This window comes from Paramormyrops kingsleyae, chromosome 10 (genome assembly GCF_048594095.1).
Source record: "Paramormyrops kingsleyae isolate MSU_618 chromosome 10, PKINGS_0.4, whole genome shotgun sequence".
NCBI classification, from domain to species: Eukaryota; Metazoa; Chordata; class Actinopteri; order Osteoglossiformes; family Mormyridae; genus Paramormyrops; species Paramormyrops kingsleyae.
Window position 1 is genome coordinate 21,912,042 of NC_132806.1, and position 23,490 is coordinate 21,935,531.

General features: G+C 41.1%; 4 protein-coding genes across 5 annotated transcripts; all 4 read right to left on the reverse strand.

Annotated features, from left to right (window-relative positions):
• Positions 1 to 223: 223 nt before the first annotated feature.
• On the reverse strand, positions 224 to 2,574 carry LOC140593124 (protocadherin alpha-C2-like). Its single transcript, XM_072717042.1, has 2 exons — positions 2,522 to 2,574; positions 224 to 1,418 (listed from the first exon to the last, which is right to left on the reverse strand). The coding sequence occupies exon 2, from the start codon at positions 1,313 to 1,315 to the stop codon at positions 224 to 226; it is 1,092 nt and encodes a 363-aa protein (XP_072573143.1). The 5' UTR covers positions 1,316 to 1,418; positions 2,522 to 2,574.
• A 1,239-nt stretch (positions 2,575 to 3,813) lies between these two features.
• On the reverse strand, positions 3,814 to 6,995 carry LOC111859793 (protocadherin alpha-C2-like). Its single transcript, XM_072717043.1, has 2 exons — positions 4,091 to 6,995; positions 3,814 to 3,828 (listed from the first exon to the last, which is right to left on the reverse strand). The coding sequence occupies exons 1-2, from the start codon at positions 6,482 to 6,484 to the stop codon at positions 3,814 to 3,816; spliced, it is 2,409 nt and encodes an 802-aa protein (XP_072573144.1). The 5' UTR covers positions 6,485 to 6,995.
• A 644-nt stretch (positions 6,996 to 7,639) lies between these two features.
• On the reverse strand, positions 7,640 to 10,309 carry LOC111859796 (protocadherin alpha-C2-like). Its single transcript, XM_023842800.2, has one exon. The coding sequence runs from the start codon at positions 10,091 to 10,093 to the stop codon at positions 7,655 to 7,657; it is 2,439 nt and encodes an 812-aa protein (XP_023698568.2). The 5' UTR covers positions 10,094 to 10,309; the 3' UTR covers positions 7,640 to 7,654.
• Positions 10,310 to 16,562: 6,253 nt separating this feature from the next.
• LOC111859792 (protocadherin alpha-C2) lies at positions 16,563 to 23,271 on the reverse strand. Of its 2 annotated transcripts, none has more exons than XM_023842793.2 (4): positions 20,560 to 23,271; positions 19,052 to 19,110; positions 18,763 to 18,878; positions 16,563 to 18,330 (listed from the first exon to the last, which is right to left on the reverse strand). In XM_023842793.2, exons 1-4 carry the CDS (start codon positions 23,062 to 23,064, stop codon positions 18,059 to 18,061), a joined length of 2,952 nt encoding a protein of 983 aa, XP_023698561.1. In that variant the 5' UTR covers positions 23,065 to 23,271; the 3' UTR covers positions 16,563 to 18,058. The 2 variants fall into 2 exon arrangements, with proteins under 2 accessions (XP_023698561.1, XP_023698560.1); XM_023842792.2 differs by having other exon boundaries at positions 16,563 to 18,333.
• Between the last annotated feature and the right edge of the window lie 219 nt (positions 23,272 to 23,490).

Here is a 23,490-nt window from a genome sequence, read left to right on the forward strand (position 1 = left end):
CGGTGCTAATTAGGACAAGCATTAAAAGGTTTGTGAAGAGCAGTGCAAATGGATTAAGAGAAAAAGTGTTTATATTACCCCATGACAGGAACTGAAATAATACTGGGCAAGAGGATTAAGGTAAGTGAATGTTGTAAGAGGAGAAAGAGGAGACACTATCCTGGGATTTAAAGAGAAAATGTGCAATGTACAAGTTAATTAACTGTTTGGTTGAGATATAAAGTTATAATTCGTGGTACAATTTTTTTGCGTGAAAATCTAACAAAAACATGAGAATACACTTCAAAGTATTTTTTAGTCTCACCTGCAGTGTGGAGGCAGCAGATTCACTGGTTTCTGTCAGGCCTGTGCTCCTGGGTATACTGGAAATGATGTATCCAGCCTTGGGTACCGGCTGCCTAACCACCACCTTCCCTTTCCTGGTCTCTGCTAGAAACAGACTGTACCAGTAGGCATCACTGGAGATCAGGGTGGAATCCGCTATAGTAGAGTTCCTCTGGCTGATGATGCTGTTCCTACATACAGGAGGAGCCGCTTTGGTGGGTTTTGGTTTCTGGCACTTCAGCACGATGGTGACCAATATTGTCATTAGTAAGAGAAATGAAACTGCACCCAAACTGATCACCAGGTAGAGGTTTAGGTCTGAGAAGATGTCATATTCCAAAGGTACCTCCATGGTGTCAGAATAGACTTTAACGGACTGTTCCACAGTCGATAACTTGATGGTGACGGTGGCAGAGAGAGCAGGGTCTCCATTGTCTTTGGCTAGAACAACCATGCGCTGGTGACGAGCATCTCTGTAGCTGAACATTCTCATTGTCCGAATCTCCCCGTTGTATTGGTCCAGACTGAACAGCGTAGCATCCGTAAGCTGTAGGAACTGGTATGTGATCCGAGAGTTGTGCACTGAGTCTCCATCAATGGCGATAACTTTGGAAACCAGGTGTCCTTTATCAATGGATCTTGGAATCACTTCCTCAACCACAGAACCATGTGCGCTCCATGGAGACACTATAACTGGAGTGTTGTCATTCTGGTCCACAATGATGATATGGACAGTCACATTACTGCTGAGTGGAGGAACTCCAGAATCTCGGGCTTCGATATGAAACAGAAATTCCTTCTCTCTCTCATAATCAAATGTTTTTAGTGCATAAAGGTCACCGTTTTCTGGATTGATTGAAAATAACATGGACATAGATGTGTTTGCTATTTCCTTCTCTATTATAAAATAAACCAAATACTGGTTTTCATGTAGATCTGGATCAACTGCAGCGACAGAACTCAGCAAAGATCCTGGTCCATTGTTTTCCATCACAGGAATAGTATAGAATGGTTTTGGAAATAGGGGTGCATTGTCATTAATGTCCAGGAGCTCCAAAGTGATTGTTTCATTATCAGACAAGGGAGGTGCACCTCTGTCAGTGACAATGAAAGTGATGTCATACTCAGAAACTTTCTCTCTATCCAAATGCTCTGATACTATGAGTGCAAAATCCTTATCTGATGACTTGTTTAATGCAAAAGGTAATTGCTGATTTATAGTTATGTTGACTATACCATTATCTCCTGAGTCTCTGTCACTGATTCCTACAAGTGCTATAACTGTACCTAAGGGAACGTTCTCCTTTACAGCAGTCTTAAGAGATGTAATGGTGATTGTTGGATGGTTATCATTAACATCAATAACAAACACCATTACTGTACACTGTCCTGAAAGCTGATTAATACCTTTGTCATGAGCCTGTATGTGCATCTCAAGTGTTTTTATTTCCTCAAAATCAATAATACCTTTTACTTTTATTTCCCCTGTATCCGAATTCAAAGAAAACAAATCTTGCGTTTTTTCAGAAGTGTAAAGCGTGAAAGAATATGCGATTTCTGCGTTTGAACCTTCATCTAAATCCGTAGCATTTACCTTCATCACTGGTGTTCCAATAGGTGAATTTTCAGAAATATTAACATAGTAAATTTGGCGATCAAACTGAGGGGCGTTGTCATTCACATCCTGTACGCGAACAATGATGCTGGCGGTGCCCGATCGCACGGGGACTCCGCCGTCTACAGCAGTGAGTATCAGATTATGCACAGCCTGTTCCTCCCGGTCCAAAGCCTTTTTTAAAATTAGGTTCGCGTATTTAGATCCATCAGTTCCCGTTTGAATATCAAGACTAAAATGTTCGCTTTCACTTAGATAGTACGTTTTAATCGAATTTGAACCGACATCTGGGTCTACCGCATTCGTGAGGTAAAATCTCTCTCCGGCTGCCGTTGACTCGGAAATGTCTATATGCATTGTTTCACGTCGAAAGTGTGGTGCATTATCATTGATATCTAATATTTCTACTTCAAAATTAAATATCCGTTCAGGATTTTCGATAATAACATCCAATTTATGCAAGCATGATGTGGTTTTAAAGCTACAAATATATTCTCTGTCGATTTTCTCTAATATATACAGTTCTCCGGTTTCTTTGTTTACATCCAGATATTTCTTGCTGTGTAAAATATCGAGTTTTACCTTACGTTGAGTCAGACTTCCAACACTGAGTCCCAGGTCAGCCGCCAAATTCGCTACCACAGCACCTTCCTTCATTTCCTCCGGAATAGAGTAACGAGTCACGGCCCAGACGCTGCTCCACGTCGCGAAAAATACAATGAAATGCCCTATGTATGGTATGACGTTCACATTACCAGTCCTGGCCATTGTTAAAAGAAAAATATCACCAAACAGATTCGACGTATAGACGCTCAAAAGAAATACTGCTTATCCTAGTATTAAAAAATTCACCCAGATATACTAATCCATGAAAAAGATAAGAATTGCAAAGGCTGCAGTAGAGACGTAACCGCACCTACCGAAACAACGAGCGCCTTTTCCTAGCCAACTGTCATGGCTTCCCACTAGCTATGGTCATTTGATAATTATTAGGGAACAGCGACACTTACCGAGGAAACATTTCTCAGACCTCTTCTGTGAGATGAATGTCAGAAACATGTCTATAGACTATTGTATATAAAGATATTTTAAATACTTCTTTAATAGCTTACTTGAATGAGTGTTAAGTAGACCCTGCGCAATTATAGCAACTGATTATGTGTCTGTTTCAATAGTTTTGTACCAAAAGTCCTGTTAGTATATTGTGCTTATTGATTTTTTCCCACAAAACAACCTGCTGAAAGGAAAATTAGATATCTTTGGAATAACGTGCATACTGGTTAAGTGGGACATAGGGTGAACTGGAACATCTTTATGCCTGTATACTCCATTAAGCTCAGTTCTTGATGTTTCAATAATATTTTTATGTTGTAATGCTTGTAATTAGGATCATATTTTTAAAGAGAGAGAAAAAGTAGAATTTCACAAATTGTCCCAGTTTACCAGCATCCACTCCTACATATTTTATATTGTTTCACCTTAATTGTCCATTTTTGGGACCCGACATTATATAGAGTATTCTGTTTAAGTTGACATAGTTTTGTATAAAAAATGTCATTGCTATTTAGCAGTTTCCACGTTTACACTAATGGAACACAGTGAATTGATAAGAAGCACAATAAAATAGGCATCACTTACAGATTAAACAGTGGCAATTAGGACAAGCATTAAATTAAAACAGCTAGTGCTGCAGAAACTAGAGACCTAATGTAAGTGAGTTTAGGTTGGGAAATGGTGGTCATGTTGCCCCAAAACAAGAACTGGAAAAATACAGGGCAAGATGGTTAATCTAAAGTTTTATTTCATTGATTAGAATATGTGATTACTGAACAAACATCACCTATACACCCATTTTTTGAAACAGCACATCCGATTCAGGGTCCTGGAAGCTACGGGCACAAGGCAGGGAACAACGCAGGATAGGATGCCAACCCATCACAGGGTGCCAACCCATCACAGGGCACAGTCACACACAGCTCATCATCCTGGGATTTACATGTAAATCATTCAAGTTAGAAGTTACTGTTTCATTATAAGATTCCACACCAGGATTAAGTACATGCTTAATGTAAAAAATATGGTATTAAAAATTGTTGTGAAAACCTAATACAAAACAATAATTTTATTCAAAAGTGAGTTATTTATTCTCACCTGCAGTGTGGAGGCAGCAGATTCACTGGTTTCTGTCAGGCCTGTGCTCCTGGGTATACTGGAAATGAGGTATCCAGCCTTGGGTACCGGCTGCCTAACCACCACCTTCCCTTTCCTGGTCTCTGCTAGAAACAGACTGTACCAGTAGGCATCACTGGAGATCAGGGTGGAATCCGCTATAGTAGAGTTCCTCTGGCTGATGATGCTGTTCCTACATACAGGAGGAGCCGCTTTGGTGGGTTTTGGTTTCTGGCACTTCAGCACGATGGTGACCAATATTGTCATTAGTAAGAGAAATGAAACTGCACCCAAACTGATCACCAGGTAGAGGTTTAGGTCTGAGAAGATGTCGTACTCCAAAGGTACCTCCATGGTGTCAGAATAGACTTTAACGGCCTGTTCCACAGTCGATAACTTGATGGTGACGGTGGCAGAGAGAGCAGGGTCTCCATTGTCTTTGGCTAGAACAACCATGCGCTGGTGACGAGCATCTCTGTAGCTGAACATTCTCATTGTCCGAATCTCCCCGTTGTATTGGTCCAGACTGAACAGCGTAGCATCCGTAAGCTGTAGGAACTGGTATGTGATCCGAGAGTTGTGCACTGAGTCTCCATCAATGGCGATAACTTTGGAAACCAGGTGTCCTTTATCAATGGATCTTGGAATCACTTCCTCAACCACAGAACCATGTGCGCTCCATGGAGACACTATAACTGGAGTGTTGTCATTCTGGTCCACAATGATGATATGGACAGTCACATTACTGCTGAGTGGAGGAACTCCAGAATCTCTGGCCTCAATATGAAACAGAAATTCCTTCTCTCTCTCATAATCAAATGTTTTTAGTGCATAAAGGTCACCATTCTCTGGATTAATGGAAAATAGCATAGACATGGAAGTATTAACTATTTCCTTCTCTATAATAAAATAAACTAAATATTGGTTTTCATGTAGATCTGGGTCATACGCTGCCAATGAACTCAACAAAGACCCCGGTGCATTGTTTTCCATCACAGGAATAGTAAAAAACGACTTTGGAAATTGTGGCGCATTGTCATTGATGTCAAAAATCTCCAAAGTAATAGTTTCATTATCAGATAATGGAGGCATGCCTCTATCAGTGACGACAAAGGTGATTTCATACTCTCCAACTTTTTCACGATCCAAAGGTTCGGATACAACTAAAGCAAAATCATTCTCAGACGATTTATTTAACAGAAACGGCAAATGCTCGTTAAATGTAAAGTCGACCATACCATTATCCCCCGAGTCTCTATCACTAATCCTTATGAGGGCTATCATTGTACCTATCGGAACATCCTCCTTTACTGTGTTCTTCAAAGACGTGATGGCGATTATCGGATGGTTATCATTAACATCTGTAACAAACACTATTACTGTACACTGCCCAGAAAGCTGATCGTAACCTTTGTCATGAGCCTGAATGTGCATCTCAAATGTTTGTATTTCCTCAAAATCAATCACGCCTTTTACTTTTAATTCCCCCGTATTCGAGTTCAATTCGAGCATATCCTGGACCTTTTCTGAGGTGTAAAGCATAAAAGAATATCTTAGCTCTGCGTTTGAACCTTCATCCAAATCCGTCGCGTTTAGTCTCAATACAAGGGATCCGATAGGCGTGTTCTCGGTAACATTAATGGAGTAAATCTTACGATCAAACTGAGGGGCGTTGTCATTCACGTCCAGCACACGAACAATGATGCTGGCGGTGCCCGATCGCGCAGGGACTCCGCCGTCTACAGCGGTCAGTATCAGATTATGCACAGCCTGCTTCTCTCTGTCCAGAGCCTTTTTCAAAACAAGGTTTGCATATTTTGATCCATCGCTTCCTGACTGAATATCTAAATTGAAATGCTCACTTTCACTTAGGTGGTACGTTTTAATCGAATTTGATCCCATATCAGGATCAACCGCATTGTTTAAAGAGAACCGTTCCCCGGGTAAGGTCGACTCAGAAACATCCAGATGCATTGTTTGCTTTCGAAAACGAGGCGCGTTGTCATTAATGTCAAGTATTTCGAATTCAACATTAAATATTCTTATAGGATTCTCTATCGTAACATCCATTTTAAGCAAACACGACTTCATGTTGCATATGTGCTCTCTATCAATCTTTTCTAAAACATACAATTCTCCAGTGTCTTTGTTGATTTCCAAATATTTCTTGCCATTTAATATATCGAGTTTTACCTCACGTTTATTCAGTCCTCCAACACTGAGTCCCAGATCAGCCGCTAAATTCGCTACCACGGAACCTTCCTTCATTTCTTCTGGAATAGAGTAACGAGTCACGGCCCAGACGCTGCTCCATATTCCGAAGCTTACAAAGAAAACCCAGACCGGCTTATATTTCGCGTTAGAATGCGGTGCCATTGTTGCAAGAAAAAACTCACCAACGCCAAAAATGGGTTATGGACATCATCCGTAAAGGAACAAATACCAGGCTGTATTCACACAGAAGAGTATCCACACATCCGGCGTTTCTTATTCTGTGAACTGAGTTCTTCTGCGATTCTGATTTTAAATCGACCTTGCTGACAACGCGGAGCAGTTCTTCACTGCCCACACTGACATGGCTGCTCTTCAACTGGAGCTGGTATGTGATACAATACGGAACAGCGACACTGTGTGTAGAAGTCTAGTCTGAAGTGAACAAGCGGTGGGAATGTAGATGGTCAAATTAAATGAACAAAAAAATATAGCATCAACCAGAGTAATATATGTTACACTTCTTTGAACAATACGCATATCTGATACTTCAAATGGGCCATTTATTGAGATTTTACTTTCGTAATTCATTTACAAGATATAATTTTTGACCTGTATCAGACTTGACTGACTGCAGACCAAGAATATAAAATCCAATGATTCGTATCCTGCTAAATAAAACAAAGAAAAAAAAATATAATAAAAAAAATATAATAAAACCACCAGGAAGACACTATTTACCGTCTCCTAGCATAAACCTTTCTTTAAGATTCAGGAACGTTGTACATTCAGTTAACGTTGCAGAAAATATCCCCAACAATTTCAGTTTTGCGCCTTGCAAGCGTAAATTTTCCGGAATATTCTCAGAACACTGAGAACGTTGGAAGGCCCATTCAACCTTACCACTGGATGATAAATTAGGAATGTGATTATGGGGGTACGTTGTTCATTGCTGAAATTACCCTTTGGCCACTGGTTAATTTATATAAAGTAAAATGTGTGATATGGATATTGATTTTTTTTTAAAGAAAACAAAGTTCTATACATTTTTAGAGTGTGTTAAATATACAAAAACAATACGCTATAAAGGAGTTTTTTGAGCTGAAGTAAGAATCAAATTAAAGGTTAAATCAAAGATTTAAATGTATTTATATGTATATGACTGCATACTTTACGAGGAACTATTGTATCATTGTGCAGGCCATTTCAATTGTGTTAATCTACTATACTGTAACTATAGCAGTATGTAAATCATTGCCAGTACAAAAATTGGAAGTACAGAATAAAGGTCATATAAGATATAAATGTTATTTAAATATCTTAAAAGTTTAGAAATTAAATTAGACTTGCTGATAAGTTGCTTTTTCTTACCTGCAGTGTGGATGCAGCAGATTCACTGGTTTCTGTCAGGCCTGTGCTCCTGGGTATACTGGAAATGATGTATCCAGCCTTGGGTACCGGCTGCCTAACCACCACCTTCCCTTTCCTGGTCTCTGCTAGAAACAGACTGTACCAGTAGGCATCACTGGAGATCAGGGTGGAATCCGCTATAGTAGAGTTCCTCTGGCTGATGATGCTGTTCCTACATACAGGAGGAGCCGCTTTGGTGGGTTTTGGTTTCTGGCACTTCAGCACGATGGTGACCAATATTGTCATTAGTAAGAGAAATGAAACTGCACCCAAACTGATCACCAGGTAGAGGTTTAGGTCTGAGAAGATGTCGTATTCCAAAGGTACCTCCATGGTGTCAGAATAGACTTTAACGGCCTGTTCCACAGTCGATAACTTGATGGTGACGGTGGCAGAGAGAGCAGGGTCTCCATTGTCTTTGGCTAGAACAACCATGCGCTGGTGACGAGCATCTCTGTAGCTGAACATTCTCATTGTCCGAATCTCCCCGTTGTATTGGTCCAGACTGAACAGCGTAGCATCCGTAAGCTGTAGGAACTGGTATGTGATCCGAGAGTTGTGCACTGAGTCTCCATCAATGGCGATAACTTTGGAAACCAGGTGTCCTTTATCAATGGATCTTGGAATCACTTCCTCAACCACAGAGCCATGTGCGCTCCATGGAGACACTATAACTGGAGTGTTGTCATTCTGGTCCACAATGATGATATGGACAGTCACATTACTGCTTAGTGGAGGAACTCCAGAATCTCGGGCTTCGATATGAAACAGAAATTCCTTCTCTCTCTCATAATCAAATGTTTTTAGTGCATAAAGGTCACCATTCTCTGGATTAATGGAAAACAACATAGACATGGATGTGTTTGCTATTTCCTTCTCTATGATAAAATAAACCAAATACTGGTTTTCATGTAGATCTGGATCAACTGCAGCCACAGAACTCAGCAGTGATCCTGGTCCATTGTTTTCCATCACAGGAATAGTATAGAATGACTTTGGAAATAGGGGTGCATTGTCATTAATGTCCAGGATCTCTAACGAAATTGTATCATTATCTGATAAAGGCGGCGTTCCTTTATCAGTCACAATTATAGCTATTTCATATTCTGGAATTTTCTCGCGATCCAAAGATTCTGAAACAACTAATGCAAAATCATTTTTGGATGATTCATTTAATACAAAGGGCAAATCTTCATTAATTGTAATGTCGATAATTCCATTTGCTCCCGAATCTCTGTCACTAATGCTTATGAGGGCTATCAGTGTACCTACTGGAACATTCTCTTTTACTGCCCTCTTAAGAGATGTTATACTGATAGCGGGGTGATTATCATTAACATCGGTAACAACTACTATTACTGTACACTGTCCGGATAGTTGATTCTGGCCTTTATCATGAGCCTGAATGTGCATTTCCAGCTTCATTATTTCTTCAAAATCAACCACACCTTTCACTTTTAATTCTCCAGTATTCGAGTTCAATTCGAACATATCCTGAACCTTTTCTGAGGTGTAAAGCATAAATGAATAGGTCAGCTCTGCGTTTGAACCTTCATCTAAATCCGTAGCGTTCAGCCTCATTACAAGGGATCCGATAGGTGTGTTCTCGGCAACATTAATGGAGTAAGTCTTACGGTCAAACTCAGGGGCGTTGTCATTCACGTCCAGTACGCGAACAGTAATGCTGGCGGTGCCCGAGCGGGGGGGTACGCCTCCATCTACTGCCGTAAGTATAAGGTTATGTACGTTTTTTTCTTCCCGATCTAAAGCTTTTTTCAAAACCAAATTCGCATATTTTGATCCATCACTCCCAGTCTGAATATCCAGATTAAAGTTTTCGTTGTTATTGAGGTGGTATGTTTTAATTGAATTAGATCCGATATCTGGATCTACTGCATTTGTGAGGGAAAATCTCTCTCCCGGTGATGCGGATTCTGATATATCCAGTTCAATGCTGTCTCTTCGGAACTGAGGTGCATTGTCATTAATATCTGTTATTTCCAGTTCAATATTAAAAATCCGAAGTGGGTTCTTAATTATAACATCTAATTTAAGAACGCAAGTCGTAGCAGTTTTGGCTGAACAAAGAGATTCCCTGTCAATCCTCTCTACGATATACAGTTCTCCGGTCTCTGTGTTGATCTCTAAATATTTTTTGCTATGGATAATATCTAGTTTAACTTCGCGCTGAGCCAGTACGGCAACATTCAATCCCAAATCTGCTGCTAAATTAGCAACGACCGATCCTCTTTCCATTTCTTCGGGAATAGAATAGCGAGTCACGGCCCATGCGACGCTCCACATCGTACAGAAAACAAAGAAAAACCTCACGTACCATTCTCGGAGCTCCACTTTCGTTGGCATTATGGTAGAAAACAATATAATCCAAATATTTCACAAAGCTTTTCAAAAATGTTTTATCCACTGAATAAGCAATCTAAAAGCATACATTGACGTACATATTAAGCATTTTCCCGCTAGGTTTGCAGGGCAGGCTCTTCCATGTGTGACCGCTACTAGACTCCTACTTCCTAATCTTAAACGAGCCCTTCAATGTACAACTGCTTCGCCTTCCCTCTAGATGCGAAGTGGCTCCGTATTACTGCAGAGCAGCGCCACACTGTGTACAAACAGAACAAACTGGTACGCATGTGATGTGGTCAGTCTTTCCTGAAACATTCCGAACGTCTAATGAAATGAAAATACCAAATACACACGCCATGTTACTTTTTAAAAGAACTGTTACGTCTTTGTAACAAAGAACTGCAGTTTCAGAACCACATTGATGGACAGCGCCTGGCTGGATCCACTTTTAGTTTGACTGTGAGACGGAAACGCCTTAACACATTTTCAAAGCTCACATTATGCTAATACATTTTCAGTGTGTGCAAATCAACAGTGTAAAAATAATGCAATGATGTAGGCTTATTATATGATGAAAATGAATAGACATTTAAAAAGTTGAAGTTTCATATGCTGAACCCTAATGATTACAGAAATAACATTAATTTTGTAATTTCATTTTGTATTACAACAACAATATGACAACAACAATAATAATAAGATTTTTTTTAATTAGTGATGATAATAGTGGGAATATAGGAATTATATTTAGAACCAGGAGCAGCAGTAGGTGATGCTAGAGCACCCAGTGCTGTTAAATAACAATAGTTCATAATACTTGTGGTGAATTTCTGGATTTCATGACTTGTTTCTCTTGATCCTTGTCACGTTGCAGGAAGGACGGAAGCAAAGGCAGGTATCGGGAAAAAAACTAAAGGGGCTTTATTAAGCAAAAACAACAGGCAAAACAAAAGGAAAGGGAACACAGGGGTCAAAACAGGGTAGGGAGGGTTAACCTGGAACACAGGGCAAATCAGGGAGCACGTGCAGGCAGCGACCACAATGACCGGACTGGGGAGCTCAAGACAGGGAGGCACTATATACAGCACTGACGAAGGAGCAAACGAGAGGCACCTGGGGTGATCCACACAAGGGCTGCAACGAGAGGAAGGGTTAAACGAGTAACAGGTGTGGCTGAAGTTTTTATGGAATGTCAAATCCCATCCCATACTATAACGGGTCCTGTTGTATTCAAAGTAATTGGCATTCAACTAACATATCAATTTATGGGCTCAATAACTAATATTTTAGTACGTTTACTGCAATTATAGTTTTGATCAACTCTAATCTCTTCCAGCTCCATCTGAATTGTTTGCTGTCTTCTTGGCTTGTAGAACTACCGGCCACTTGAAACATCCCTCCATCGTCTACTTGATGAGCATTAAATAATTGAGATGTCAGGTCTCAAGAATTTTTGTACCTGGTAGACACTGAATGAATAACAATAGAAGACACCTTTCCCTCTAAAAGTGAATGTCTGCAATAACAGTTACTTCTATGTTCAGTAATTGTCAGTCTCAATAAACAGCCAATTCATATCATCATACTGAATACTTCTGGCTTTCTTCAAAAAAAATGTTCATACTTTGAGTGAAAAATTTGTAATATACCTTTCTCTGGACATCAAAGGAAATTTGTATGAAGCCATCTTCACTGCAACCATTTGTTACAAAAAAAGAAGTACCCAACATTTTATGCTCCTAACCCAAGTTCTTTTGAAAATTAATGCAATATGACATATCTTAGTACACATAAGTGTTAATGGATACTGTGTGCTCATTATAGGTTGTCTCTTTGTATATGTCTATAATGTATATAATGAGGCTCTCTGACTATGTCTGGTGTCCAACACCCCCCCCCTCCATTAGAGCATTTACGTACCATCTGACAGCAGCAACATTATCGGCGCCTGGATGCAGACGGATCCTCCAAGGGCTTGAAGAGCTGAAGGACACAGCAACACTTCAGGCAGCCATGCCTGCCAGCAGTAGATCACTTGGTGAAATCAATTTCTGGATCTACCATCATGCATCATGAGGTCTCACATATTACTGTCAAAGGCGGGGGCAGTTCTAGCTTGTATGACACCCTAGAGCCAAAACTGAAAAAAAATTCAATTTGGGGGTGTGTATTCTGGCTTTATATTATTATGAACAATTTTGCCCAATGCAGACAATAATGCAACAATATGTTTGTGAAACTATACAGTACATTCACAGTATTATGAATTAACTGTAGTTTATTTGGTATTGTTTTGTAGTGTGACTGATTTTCCGAAAAGGTTTAATATTGTACAAAGGTAGATGTGCAATATTTGATAGATTCCTCCGCTCCCCCTATCTCTGGCTTCCAGTGGGGTGACTTGAAATCCACCCCCTCCCCTGCCCCCTCCACATTTCATGCTTCTGAGTTATAGCCTGGCTAGCTGACAAACTAAAATCACGGCGACCATTCCATCAAGGTCAACAGACCCACATGGTCACATGATATCACTGACATGACATGCAAGTAAGTTATAGAAAACTGATCTTGCAAATGTCACCACTCTGATCATTTTGTGTGTGTGTGTAAGTGCCCCAAGCCAGCCCCAGAAACATGCCACCCTGGGTGGCTGCCAAGTGGTTGAGGGCTTTGAAAGGAAGATGTCATGCCCCGATCGCCCGCTCCTTTCGTGTGCCACGCCCCCTCGTTAACCCCATGTGGATTCCCCATGTTTACCAGCTGTTCCTGATCGTTGTCATCAGTCCATTGTATTTAGTCTGCGTTTCCGTTTGTTTCCCCAGTCCGGTCATTGTAATGTTACCCCGTGTTTTACCTGTCCCTATCGTTGCTGTTCCTATTAAAACCCCGAGTTCACCCCGACTTCTGGCTTCCTGAGCTTCTGTTCTCCGTGCGCCGTGAGGCACAACAAAGATCAACCATTTTCTTTCAAGGCTGGGCCTACTATAAAGTCTGAACAGCATTACTTTATATGGACAAAGCAACAAGCCATGTCTACTGTTCAGTGGTCTGTTCACCTATGCAAGAGAGGTGCTGCAGCACAGAGACTCATCTGACATCAAAATGTCCATGACAAGCAGAAATGTCAACTTGGAGGAAGTGCAGGGGACGAAATGTAGTCAAGCCAAGTTGTGAGTGGAGGGCAATTTTCTGGTGGGATCATTTGTGTCTGGATGGGCAGGGCTTGGGAGTATGAACAGGTGTTTACTACGGTAACACAGGAGGCATAGGAGAATGACACCTGACAACGGAGGATGTGCAAAGAAGTGTGGAGAAGGTGTGGTCCACCGGGAAGGTAGGGATGTGACAGAAGAGTGTATGGACGGAACCACTCAATATGCTAAAAGATTTCTTAGTCGGGGTTCTGGAAAGCAAAGCAGCAACAAATCAAGGTTCTGATGAAATGCACAACTACCTCCTGAGCACAGCTAACCCCTCATGCTGAGGTAAGGCTGAAACGCCCATTGTACTGCAGGAATGGATCCCCGGAGCACAAACTTTGCATTTGGAGCTCTACTGGATCTCAACGGGTGTCAAAGGCAGCAGTGGATTCCAACTGCAAGAGGATCGATGAGAGTCAGCCTCACTACTGGGCAAAGATGGCCACTGCTTTTGTCACGGCAGGGCAGAAGCCTCAGCTGCACCACTGCATGCATTCATTAACATTAATCACTGCAGCATTCCACAACTGGTCAATTTCAGTGGCCATTTTCAGCAAAATTCAGCACTACTGTCCAGTAATTTCATCCATCCATCCATTCCCTGAAACTGCTAATCCTATTCGGGGGGTGGGGGGGGGGGGGGGGGGAGTCTGGAGGCTACGGGCGCAAGACAGAGAACATTCCAGGACAGGGCGCCAACCAATCGCAGGGCACATCAACATACCAGTCACTCACACATGTGCCACTATGGACAATTTACCTCCAATTAACCTGAGCATGTTTTTGGACTTGGGGGGGAGGGGGGGACCAGAATACCTGGAGGAAACTGTATGACGACACAGGAAAATCATGCAAACATGCAAAGTCACAGTGGAGACCAGGTACTAGTCCCAGAGGTCTGATGCGTCAACTTTAAAAAAATTAAAACAATGATAATAAAAAATTAAATTAAAAAGGAATATAGTCCACTGTATACATCTCTTAATGTTATACACCATGTGGGTCCTCAGTTTCTGGCGCTGTAATCTTGGGGGCTGTGGGCTGAAAAGTTTGGGAAACCCTGGCTTACAATAAGTTTGGGAAACCCTGGCTTACAATAAGTTTGGGAAAACCCTGGTTAACAGTACCACCGAAAGATGTCCCTGAAATTCTGAAGAATCTCCCAGAATGCACTTCCCCAGCTGTAATATGCCAAAATCTGAGAAACCAGTGAACATACAAATCCTTTAACATGAGATATAAATTTCAAATATACAGAAACATGATAAACTGTGTTATATGAATTACTTTATTAGTTTTCTGTTTTATATTAATGTCCCACTCTAGCTAAATGTTTGATGTTTAAGCTCTGTTAAATATATGCCATGTACTGGGATATTTACTGCTGCCTTCTTACATTTGCTAAGACTTTTAAAATGAAAAGCACCTGCGAAACAAAATATTATATAACGCAGTGTGTTGCCTGTTTACTTTACTAGTCACCATCATCATCTCTTCGCTTTTAATTAAAATGGTATTTGGAAAGATATTTGGTAAATGTTGAATATATTTACACAGACAACACCTTGCAGGCAAGAAGCTAATCAATATAATTAGCATTTTAAATATGCATAATACTTATTCTGTGTGGAAAACCCCTCTGATATCACCATGGGATTAATGGACTATTTAGATGTTTTGCATCATAAATGGATAAAGTAAAGTCAGAAAGCATAAATATTCATACTATACCTTATTGAATAGTTACAGTGACCCTGCCCTTTTCTGACATCTTCAAACACATGAGCATAATTGAATTTAAATCTTGCAAAATGAGATAAAATAACCAAGCACTGAAAGTATCTGGTACATCATAACAAATATTATACAATTCATATCAAGCCACCTTCTGCACATTGACTCGAAAAAGACTTTTTCTCCCGATGCAGTGTTACAAGGAAATTTAAAAAGCTCCAGATGCGCTGTCACAAGGGGATGGAACACCGACAACAGCAATCACATACCCCAAGCTGCACACACACACACGCACACAAACAACGTCAAGTCTTCTGGCAGTCAGACTATTCCTCTTTGACAGGCTGCTCTCCGTGGACTCGGTGGTGCTGACGCGACCAGAATCGCTGACTGTGAAATATGCAGATGAGATGGCCAGGCGGGACTCCAGTGAGTGGCAAAGGGGTAACTATAGACACGTTTGCAGACAAAACCGGGTCACAAGCAGCAAACAGAAGCCACCAAGTCGATGAATCAGGCCAACATACAGCAGGCCCCAAAGCCTTCTGACAAACTCTGAGACACTCTGGAAAATGGACATGTGATCTCGTGAATGAATGCTGAGCTCTCTGGCTCAGTATGTTTAAAAAAATAAGCACAACTCATCTCCCAGGTAATGTTATTCCTATCCTCAAGAATGTTAGTGTCAGCATTGTATGTATATGAATATAGATGAGAAGCGTTTTATCTTCAAGCAGAATATTGTGCATGTATAGAGGAAAAACATTATTAATGAAGATTCTAAATTTAAGGTATTCATTCATCTTCCACCCACTTATCTGATACGGGTAAAGAATGGAAGGCGGGTGGAGCCTATCTCAGGTACTTAGGGCACAAGGTAAGGGAGCATACTGGTTGAGATAACAGTCTATCATAGGGCAAATGCATATACACACACAGATATTCCCACTATGAGGTCAGTTTGTCTGTGTTTCTTTGTAATGTGGGTCTTATTCTGTGCAAAATGGGACAATGTATAAACTCTGCACATACCCCCAACTCTGAAAGCATGAGGAAGTAACATTACTCACTCTATTTCCATGTCAAAGAGATTTTAAACTGCAACAGAACAAGATGTGAAATTGTTCGAGAGGGGCTGATTATTGTCTGAGTGCTATGTATGATTCAGTCGCATAATAGGTTTATTATGAAGCCTTGAGTGTAACATGTAGCTCAGTCTCAGATTAATATTTAAGCTTGCATTTTCCTCTGCAGCAATGTTTAAATTACGAACTTCAAGCAATAGCAAACAGAGATTTTCTACAGGCTTAAATAGACAGCTTGGTGTGATAAAGTCTAGTGACAATGTTGATAACATAATGCTAGGAATTAATTTGGAATGTAAAAAAAATGGATTTAAAGCCTACCACGCATAAACAGAGTATGTTACAGTTATGTCTGATATTGATTTATCGCACTAGGCAGTAAGATGCTCAACATATCAACCAAAGGTATAGATAGAAACATAATTCACTACCAATTGCAAATGACACATATTATTAAACACTTCAACACTTTATTGACTACTCTGTTACAATGCAAAATCAGAAAAAAAAATATTTGATTTATATAATTTACAATATGACAAATGCCATCCCACACATTTTATAAATACCTCGATTGCAAATGCAATTTGCATAATTTACAATGGGATAGACCATCTTGTGTACTATATCCTAATTATCTGATAACCAGTCGATTATATTTAGATAATAAAATGTCACTCATTGGCTTAAATGTGAGTAAACCGCTTCTTAACTGCAATATAAACACTATTATGCATTAAGAAGGTATGATTATATATACACACAGTACTGGCCAAAAGTCAAAGGAAATGATTCTTAAAGCTATTTATCAGTTCTCAGAAAAATGTGTTTCAATGTGAGAATATATACAAATAAACAGTAATACGACAAAAAGTTCCATAACGTTTTGTGTTCTCCAAGATGTGACTAATATCTTATCGGACGGCTAGAATATCCGGCTCTGGTTTCCAAATCCTTCCTCGGATGAGCACTAGTCATTCTGTGTATTTCACCAATAGCTCATTAAATTAATTTACTTAATTAGTGAATGAACTTCACGGGGTACTCATTATCCAAATGAGGTTCACTAATGCCTAAGTTCAACAAAAGCATGAATATATTGGAATGTAATTACAAACAGTACGGCTGACTTGAGGAGAGGATTTGAAATGGCTGACCTGACACACTACAAATAAACTTGTAGTTTTACACCAACACAAACATAATTTTAAAATAATTTCCCTTAACCTAAGATTTTTCCTAAGAATTTTGCACAATACTGTATATATAATATAAAATACAATATATGGCATTAATACTGGAGAGCACCCAACGTCCATTGTGTTCTGTTCATTTTACTCTAGGATATTTTAGCTGTATAAGCACAATAACAGAATGACTGATGCATTTACCAGTGTATGTTCAGTGCAATATTGTTATTAACAATGATCCTGTTATCAAGGTAATAATGATATGCCATTATTATCCATCCATCCATCCATTGTCCAACCCGCTTATCCTACTGGGTCACGGGGGGTCCGGAGCCTAAGCAACGGGCACGAGGCAGGGAACAACCCTGGACGGGGGGCCAGCCCATCGCAGGGCACACTCACACACCATTCACTCACACATGCACACCTAAGGGCAATTTAGCAACGCCAATTAGCCTCAGCATGTCTTTGGACTGTGGGGGGAAACCGGAGTACCCGGAGGAAACCCCACGACGACACGGGGAGAACAAGCAAACTCCACACACATGTGACCCAGGCGGAGACTCGCCCAGGTCCCACAGGTGCGAGGCAAGTGTCCATTATTATTATTATCATTATTATTATTGTTGTTATTATTGATGATGGCAATGCAAATGCCTTAGTATGTCTTACACTGTAAAACTAGCCTCATATACCATTTACTGTAGCACGTGAGCATCGGATTTTGACGAGTACATGCGGTGTTTCACAGGTGATTTACTTGTTGAAAATGTCGTTGTTTATCACCACGTCTTCATTAGGATCGTAATGTGTTATGAACTTCCTTTTCTTTCCAAATGTTGAAAATGAATTGTTGACGTCGAAGTCACTGCTATATGCGGGCTTCAGGGTGCAGTGACTGGCTGGTGTGCCAGGGATGTAGACGTTGTGCTGATAATCGGGAGGCGGACCTACGGGCTGCGGTACCACGTACATCGGAGTCCAAGCCCGGTTCGGGAGTCCACTAGCTGGAGGTGATATCCTGTAATCTGCTGAGGTAATAAGTAGCGAAATACTTCAGTTAAGAAGCTAAATTTTTTTTTTACATATTTCCTCATGAATTCAGGTTAGGTTCTTATACACTGACAGAAAAAATGTAGCCTATACGGCCCTGGTACAGTTTTACACCCCACGGTAGCAACAGCATTAATGTACCGCCAAAAATGTTCCTCAGAGTCCATTTCTGTACCTTAAAAGGTACACTTACCTACAGCTAAGTACGACTGGCAGACCTTTGGGAGTACAGCCCCAGCGACAAGTAAATGTACCCTCAAATGTACAAATTGGTACTTTTTTCCTGCTAGTGTAGTAGATACCATAATTAATATAATACGAAAGGATATTAATGTATTATGCAAATCCAAAGGTGCGCGAATCTTTGGGAACCTTTGCGGCATATCAAGCCCGCGAAGCATCAGTACCTCGCATGTGAGTCCCCCAGGTCCAATATTGGCCCGCCAGCGGAGCGACGCAGCTGTCCGGATGCCGGGGCGAAGTCTTCCGCGTCAGCGTGCCCTCCATGTTAATGGAGCTGTAACTGTCACATGCACACAGAACAAGGACACTCAGATTTCTGTGGTAATTTTTCAATTCTATTAAAACATACATCTCGTATTCAAATTATATCATATCGTGGTATTGATAACATTACAGTAACATTATACTGTGCAAGAGTTTAGATATATTGCAGCAGCTTGTAATTAGTTTTACCTTTTAAGAGTAGAGTACTGGTTCTTGGGCAAGGGCCAGTCCGTGTTTTGCGTCTTTCGCTGTATATAAATAAATAAAAAGAGGTAAGCCCAAATTGTCAATCTTCTGTTACTTTAAAAATGCAGTAATTTCCAAACTCACGGATGTTCATTTAATAAATTGATAGATGTGTATTCATTGGTAGATAAAATTCAAAAGCAGATAAGAAATAAAGTTTGAAAATCCATTTATTGCTGAACGAATTCAGATGAAGTGCCTGGTCCACGGTACCGCAGTGTGGGCCCTCGAGCACATGCACAGCCGTCACTACCTTATCATGATATTTTAAGGTGTAATAATGGCATAAATTACGGTGTAAAGTGCTGAAACATTTTGCGTGGATGTGAAAATTGACTTCATAAACATAAACATAATATGACTTGCATGGCGATCTGCAAGGTAAAATATGTGACAATAATTTATATGTCGGTCTCATGGCTCCATCTAGTGGTTATCACTAATCAGTGCTAGAACGCTTTTAGAATTCAAGCGTATGAAGTACCCTTGAACCCCCTTGTTGAGACAATGCAAGTAAATCTACAGGCGCACAGTGTTTCGACCACGTCCTAAAATCCGTTTTAGCCTCTAAATAACCGACAAAACTGAGCACAACTTCGTTGTACGGAGGGGTGATTTGTTGATTCATACTAAATATATTCTATAATTAGGTCGAATACTGAATCCGTGTCAATACAATACGCAAAGGTCACACGTAACAATAATTAGATACTGAATGGTATGCAGTTAAGCTAGAAAGCTCTAAATTTCATAAAACAATTATCCACATCCGTCACATTTCTCAATCTAAACAGCCACCGTGATAGTCTCGGCGCTAGGGCACAATGCAGGATGTATAACATTGTCTAGAAAACTACACATTAACATAACATACTTTAAGACTCAGACTAGACTATCGCGTGTTGTTGTAGTCCTGGGAATTAATTCGGGGGATAAAAAGCAATTATAAGTAGGCTACATACCAGCCTATATAAAACGGATAATGTAGTTTTTGGGTACAACAGGACAAGCGGGCAGAGAGGAAGAGCTAGCGGCAGAGGTTAAATACAAATGAAACACGGTGAGGCTGTAAGTCAGCCGTTAGACAAATGTCACCGACGCAGTGAATATTGTTTACATGTAATGAAATCTGATATGGTATGGACTTGTGAAATAAAATTAAGTTAAAATGATAAAAAAAACATATGCAAAAAAGAAAACTTAAGTGTGAAAACTTAAAGCAATTACAACCAAGACGAATCATTTGTACGACTGGTGGTATTTTGATATACATTCTTCAACATACAAAGAATGGCAGTGTTTGTATTGCATACTGTAGTTACTGGACAACCGTGCGCGCTAATTAAAAACTGCATTTGATTCCAGTTCTGCAGTACAACTGGAAATACAAGCTATGACATTTTATATGCATGTGAATGAGTGAGTGCGTGTGAGTGTTTATATATTCTTACCTCGTTGGGGTTATTGGTCTCGTTTGCTGTGACGCTGCGGTTCTGAGCGCCCCAGGCAGACGCCAGCCTATCTGCCCCCTTGTTGTTCCGCGGAGTCGTCGGGCTGCACGGCTTTAGGAACATGAAGTCACTCTTAGAAGATTCAGGGGACAGACATACTTTGTAGCAGTAAGCTTGAGACAGGGTTCCGTTGCCGTTTATTTCTGCGCAGTTAGCGGGGACTTTGTTTCCCGATATCTGCACGTTTATGTTTGATTTTTTGTACACGTCCGAAGGAGGTTCGGACTGCAATCCACAGCACGCACCGGAGGAAACACCGAATTCCCGAAAAGAACCTCCGTCCTTATAGCACTTTAGGACAGCCAGGACAATTATAGCCACAAGAAATATAAAGGAAATCGTGCTTAAAGACACAATGAGATACAAAGTAAGGTTGTTGGTGGACTTGGGGTTGGTAGAGAGGTCGCTGAAGTCGGACAACGATTCTGGCACGCTGTCAACAACTGATAGAATGATGGAAACAGTGGCCGAGAGGGGCGGCTGACCGTTGTCCTTGACCAAAATGACTAGTCGTTGCCTCGTGGCGTCTTTATCCACGAATCGGCGGATTGTCCTTATTTCGCCGGTATAAAGGGCAACGCTAAATAGCCCTGGATCAGTTGACTGAAGAACCTGGTAGGAGAGACGCGAGTTTTGCCCCGCGTCTGCATCTATCGCAGTAATTTTTGCCACGAGGTAGCCAGCGTCCACGGACCGTGGCACCATCTCTGTGGCTACGGTGCCGTTTTTTGGCAAAGGAGAAACGATTACCGGCGCGTTGTCATTTTGATCCAAAACAAAGACGTTGACCGTCACGTTGTTGCACAGAGGCGGGAAGCCAGCGTCTTGGGCTTGCACTCCGATTTTAAAGTTTCGTAGTTGCTCGTAGTCAAAGGAGCGTAGCGCATAGATATTGCCATTGTCTGAGTTGATGGAGACGTAGGTAGACACGGGCATGCCTTGAATCTCACCGTCTAGAATAGAGTATGATAGAAAGGCATTCTGATTGGAGTCAGGATCGAAAGCAGTAACCGAACAAATGGATGCGCCCGGGGCGTTATTCTCAGTCACATAAACCGTATAGGATGGCTGTAGGAATCGTGGAGCATTGTCGTTAATGTCTGACACTTGCACTATAATATTTTTCCTGGTTAGCAGAGGTGATACTCCCATGTCGCTCGCGGTGAGGGTAATATTGTATTCAGACACTGTCTCTCTGTCCAAAAATTCACTTGTGACCAAAGTGTAATAATTCTTAAATGAGGAGTGGAGTTTAAATGGAATATTATTGGGGATCTGGCAATCTACATTTCCATTTTCACCCGAGTCCCGGTCCATTACGCTAATGACAGCAATCACTGTACCGGGAGGCGCGTCCTCTTGAACAGGTGTAGACACAGAGGTTAGAATAACTTCTGGTGCATTGTCATTCACATCGAGAATATCCACCAATACTTTACAATGCACGGCGACCGCAGAAGGTCCCTTGTCCTTGGCTTGCACATAGAGTTCATACACTCTTGCTTTCTCATAATCTACTATCCCTTTGACTCTGATTTCGCCAGTATAGGAGTCTACACTGAACAGCTCACGCACTTTCAGCGGCGCGTGCCCGCTGAAAGAATAAGATATTTCTCCATTTAGTCCTTCGTCCAGATCAGTAGCGTTAAGTTTGATCACGAAAGTGCCTCGAGGTGAATTTTCCACTAACCTCCCTCTATAAAAAGCCTGATCGAAAACAGGCACGTTGTCGTTGGCATCTAGTACCGTAACAGTGATTTGCGCAGTTCCCGATCTCTCCGGAGCGCCTCCGTCCGCGGCCGTCAGCACCATTTGGTGCATTTTCAGTTGTTCCCGATCCAGCGGGGTCCCAAGAACCAGCTCCGCGAACTTGCTCCCGTCGTTTCGTGTATGAATATCCAAGGCAAAGTGTTCGTTCGCGCTCAGAAAATATGTTCGGAGCGAGTTGGTGCCCACATCCTGGTCCTGCGCGCTTTCCAAAGGGAAGCGAGATCCGGGTGCCGCCGACTCTGTTATCTCCAGGTTAAACTCACTCCACGGAAAACTAGGTGCATTATCATTGACGTCCAGAATTTCAACTTCTACTCGGTGCAATTCTAAAGGGCTTTCGATGACGACTTGCAAGTGTAAAAAACAAGACGCGCTCAGTTCGCACAATTCTTCACGATCAATTTTTTCATTTACAAATAAAATGCCATTTTCCAAATTGACTTCTAAATACTGCTTTTTTGCGCCTGATACTATTCTGAATCTGCGAGTAGACAGTTTGGCAACGTCTAATCCTAAATCCTCGGCGATGTTGCCAACAAAAGCTCCGTGTTCCAACTCTTCATATATGGAGTATCGAATTTGCGCTAAAACAACATCCAGCGCTGTCGCGCACATAACCAGACAGATGACTAATCTTCTACACATCCATCGTTCTCTCGCGGTTCTCCGGTCCATTTCATTGAAAGTCTTTAAAAATGTAAACAGAATATTATTATGTTTCCAGTAATTAATATGATTACCTGTAGATTTAACATTTTTAAAGATTAACTGCCACGCATAAAAACTTTAAAGCATTGAGGCGCTTCTTAAAAACGAGTGCGCCTGCAGAACTAAACAAGAACATCCGTGCTGCTTGGTGTGACTTCAGACTCCGTTTCCCATTCTTCGGTACATCAGGAGTTGTGTGTGTGTGGAGGCTGCAAGGGAGGGTGTTTGGGAGGGAGGATCGTGGCTTTTCACAGAATCGTATTGGAGGAGAGCGACAGGAGCCCTGGGTGTAATTACTGCACGGGCGCCTTAACCCATTCCTCGACCTACCCCCGGTACACATTGCGATTCAGCTTCACAAGTTAAATCACGTTTCATCCAACGGCAGACAAA

Bases quoted from the DNA above. Each gene is read 5' to 3' on its own strand.
- LOC111859793 (XM_072717043.1), bottom strand. From the start codon at position 6,484: ATGGCACCGCATTCTAACGCGAAATATAAGCCGGTCTGGGTTTTCTTT.
- LOC111859796 (XM_023842800.2), bottom strand. From the start codon at position 10,093: ATGCCAACGAAAGTGGAGCTCCGAGAATGGTACGTGAGGTTTTTCTTT.
- LOC140593124 (XM_072717042.1), bottom strand. From the start codon at position 1,315: ATGGAAAACAATGGACCAGGATCTTTGCTGAGTTCTGTCGCTGCAGTT.
- LOC111859792 (XM_023842792.2), bottom strand. From the start codon at position 23,064: ATGGACCGGAGAACCGCGAGAGAACGATGGATGTGTAGAAGATTAGTC. The intron at 19,111-20,559 runs GTAAGAATATAT...ATTTATATACAG, and splicing joins AGACCAATAACCCCAACGAG to CGAAAGACGCAAAACACGGA. The intron at 18,879-19,051 runs GTAAAACTAATT...TGCATGTGACAG, and splicing joins CAGTACTCTACTCTTAAAAG to TTACAGCTCCATTAACATGG.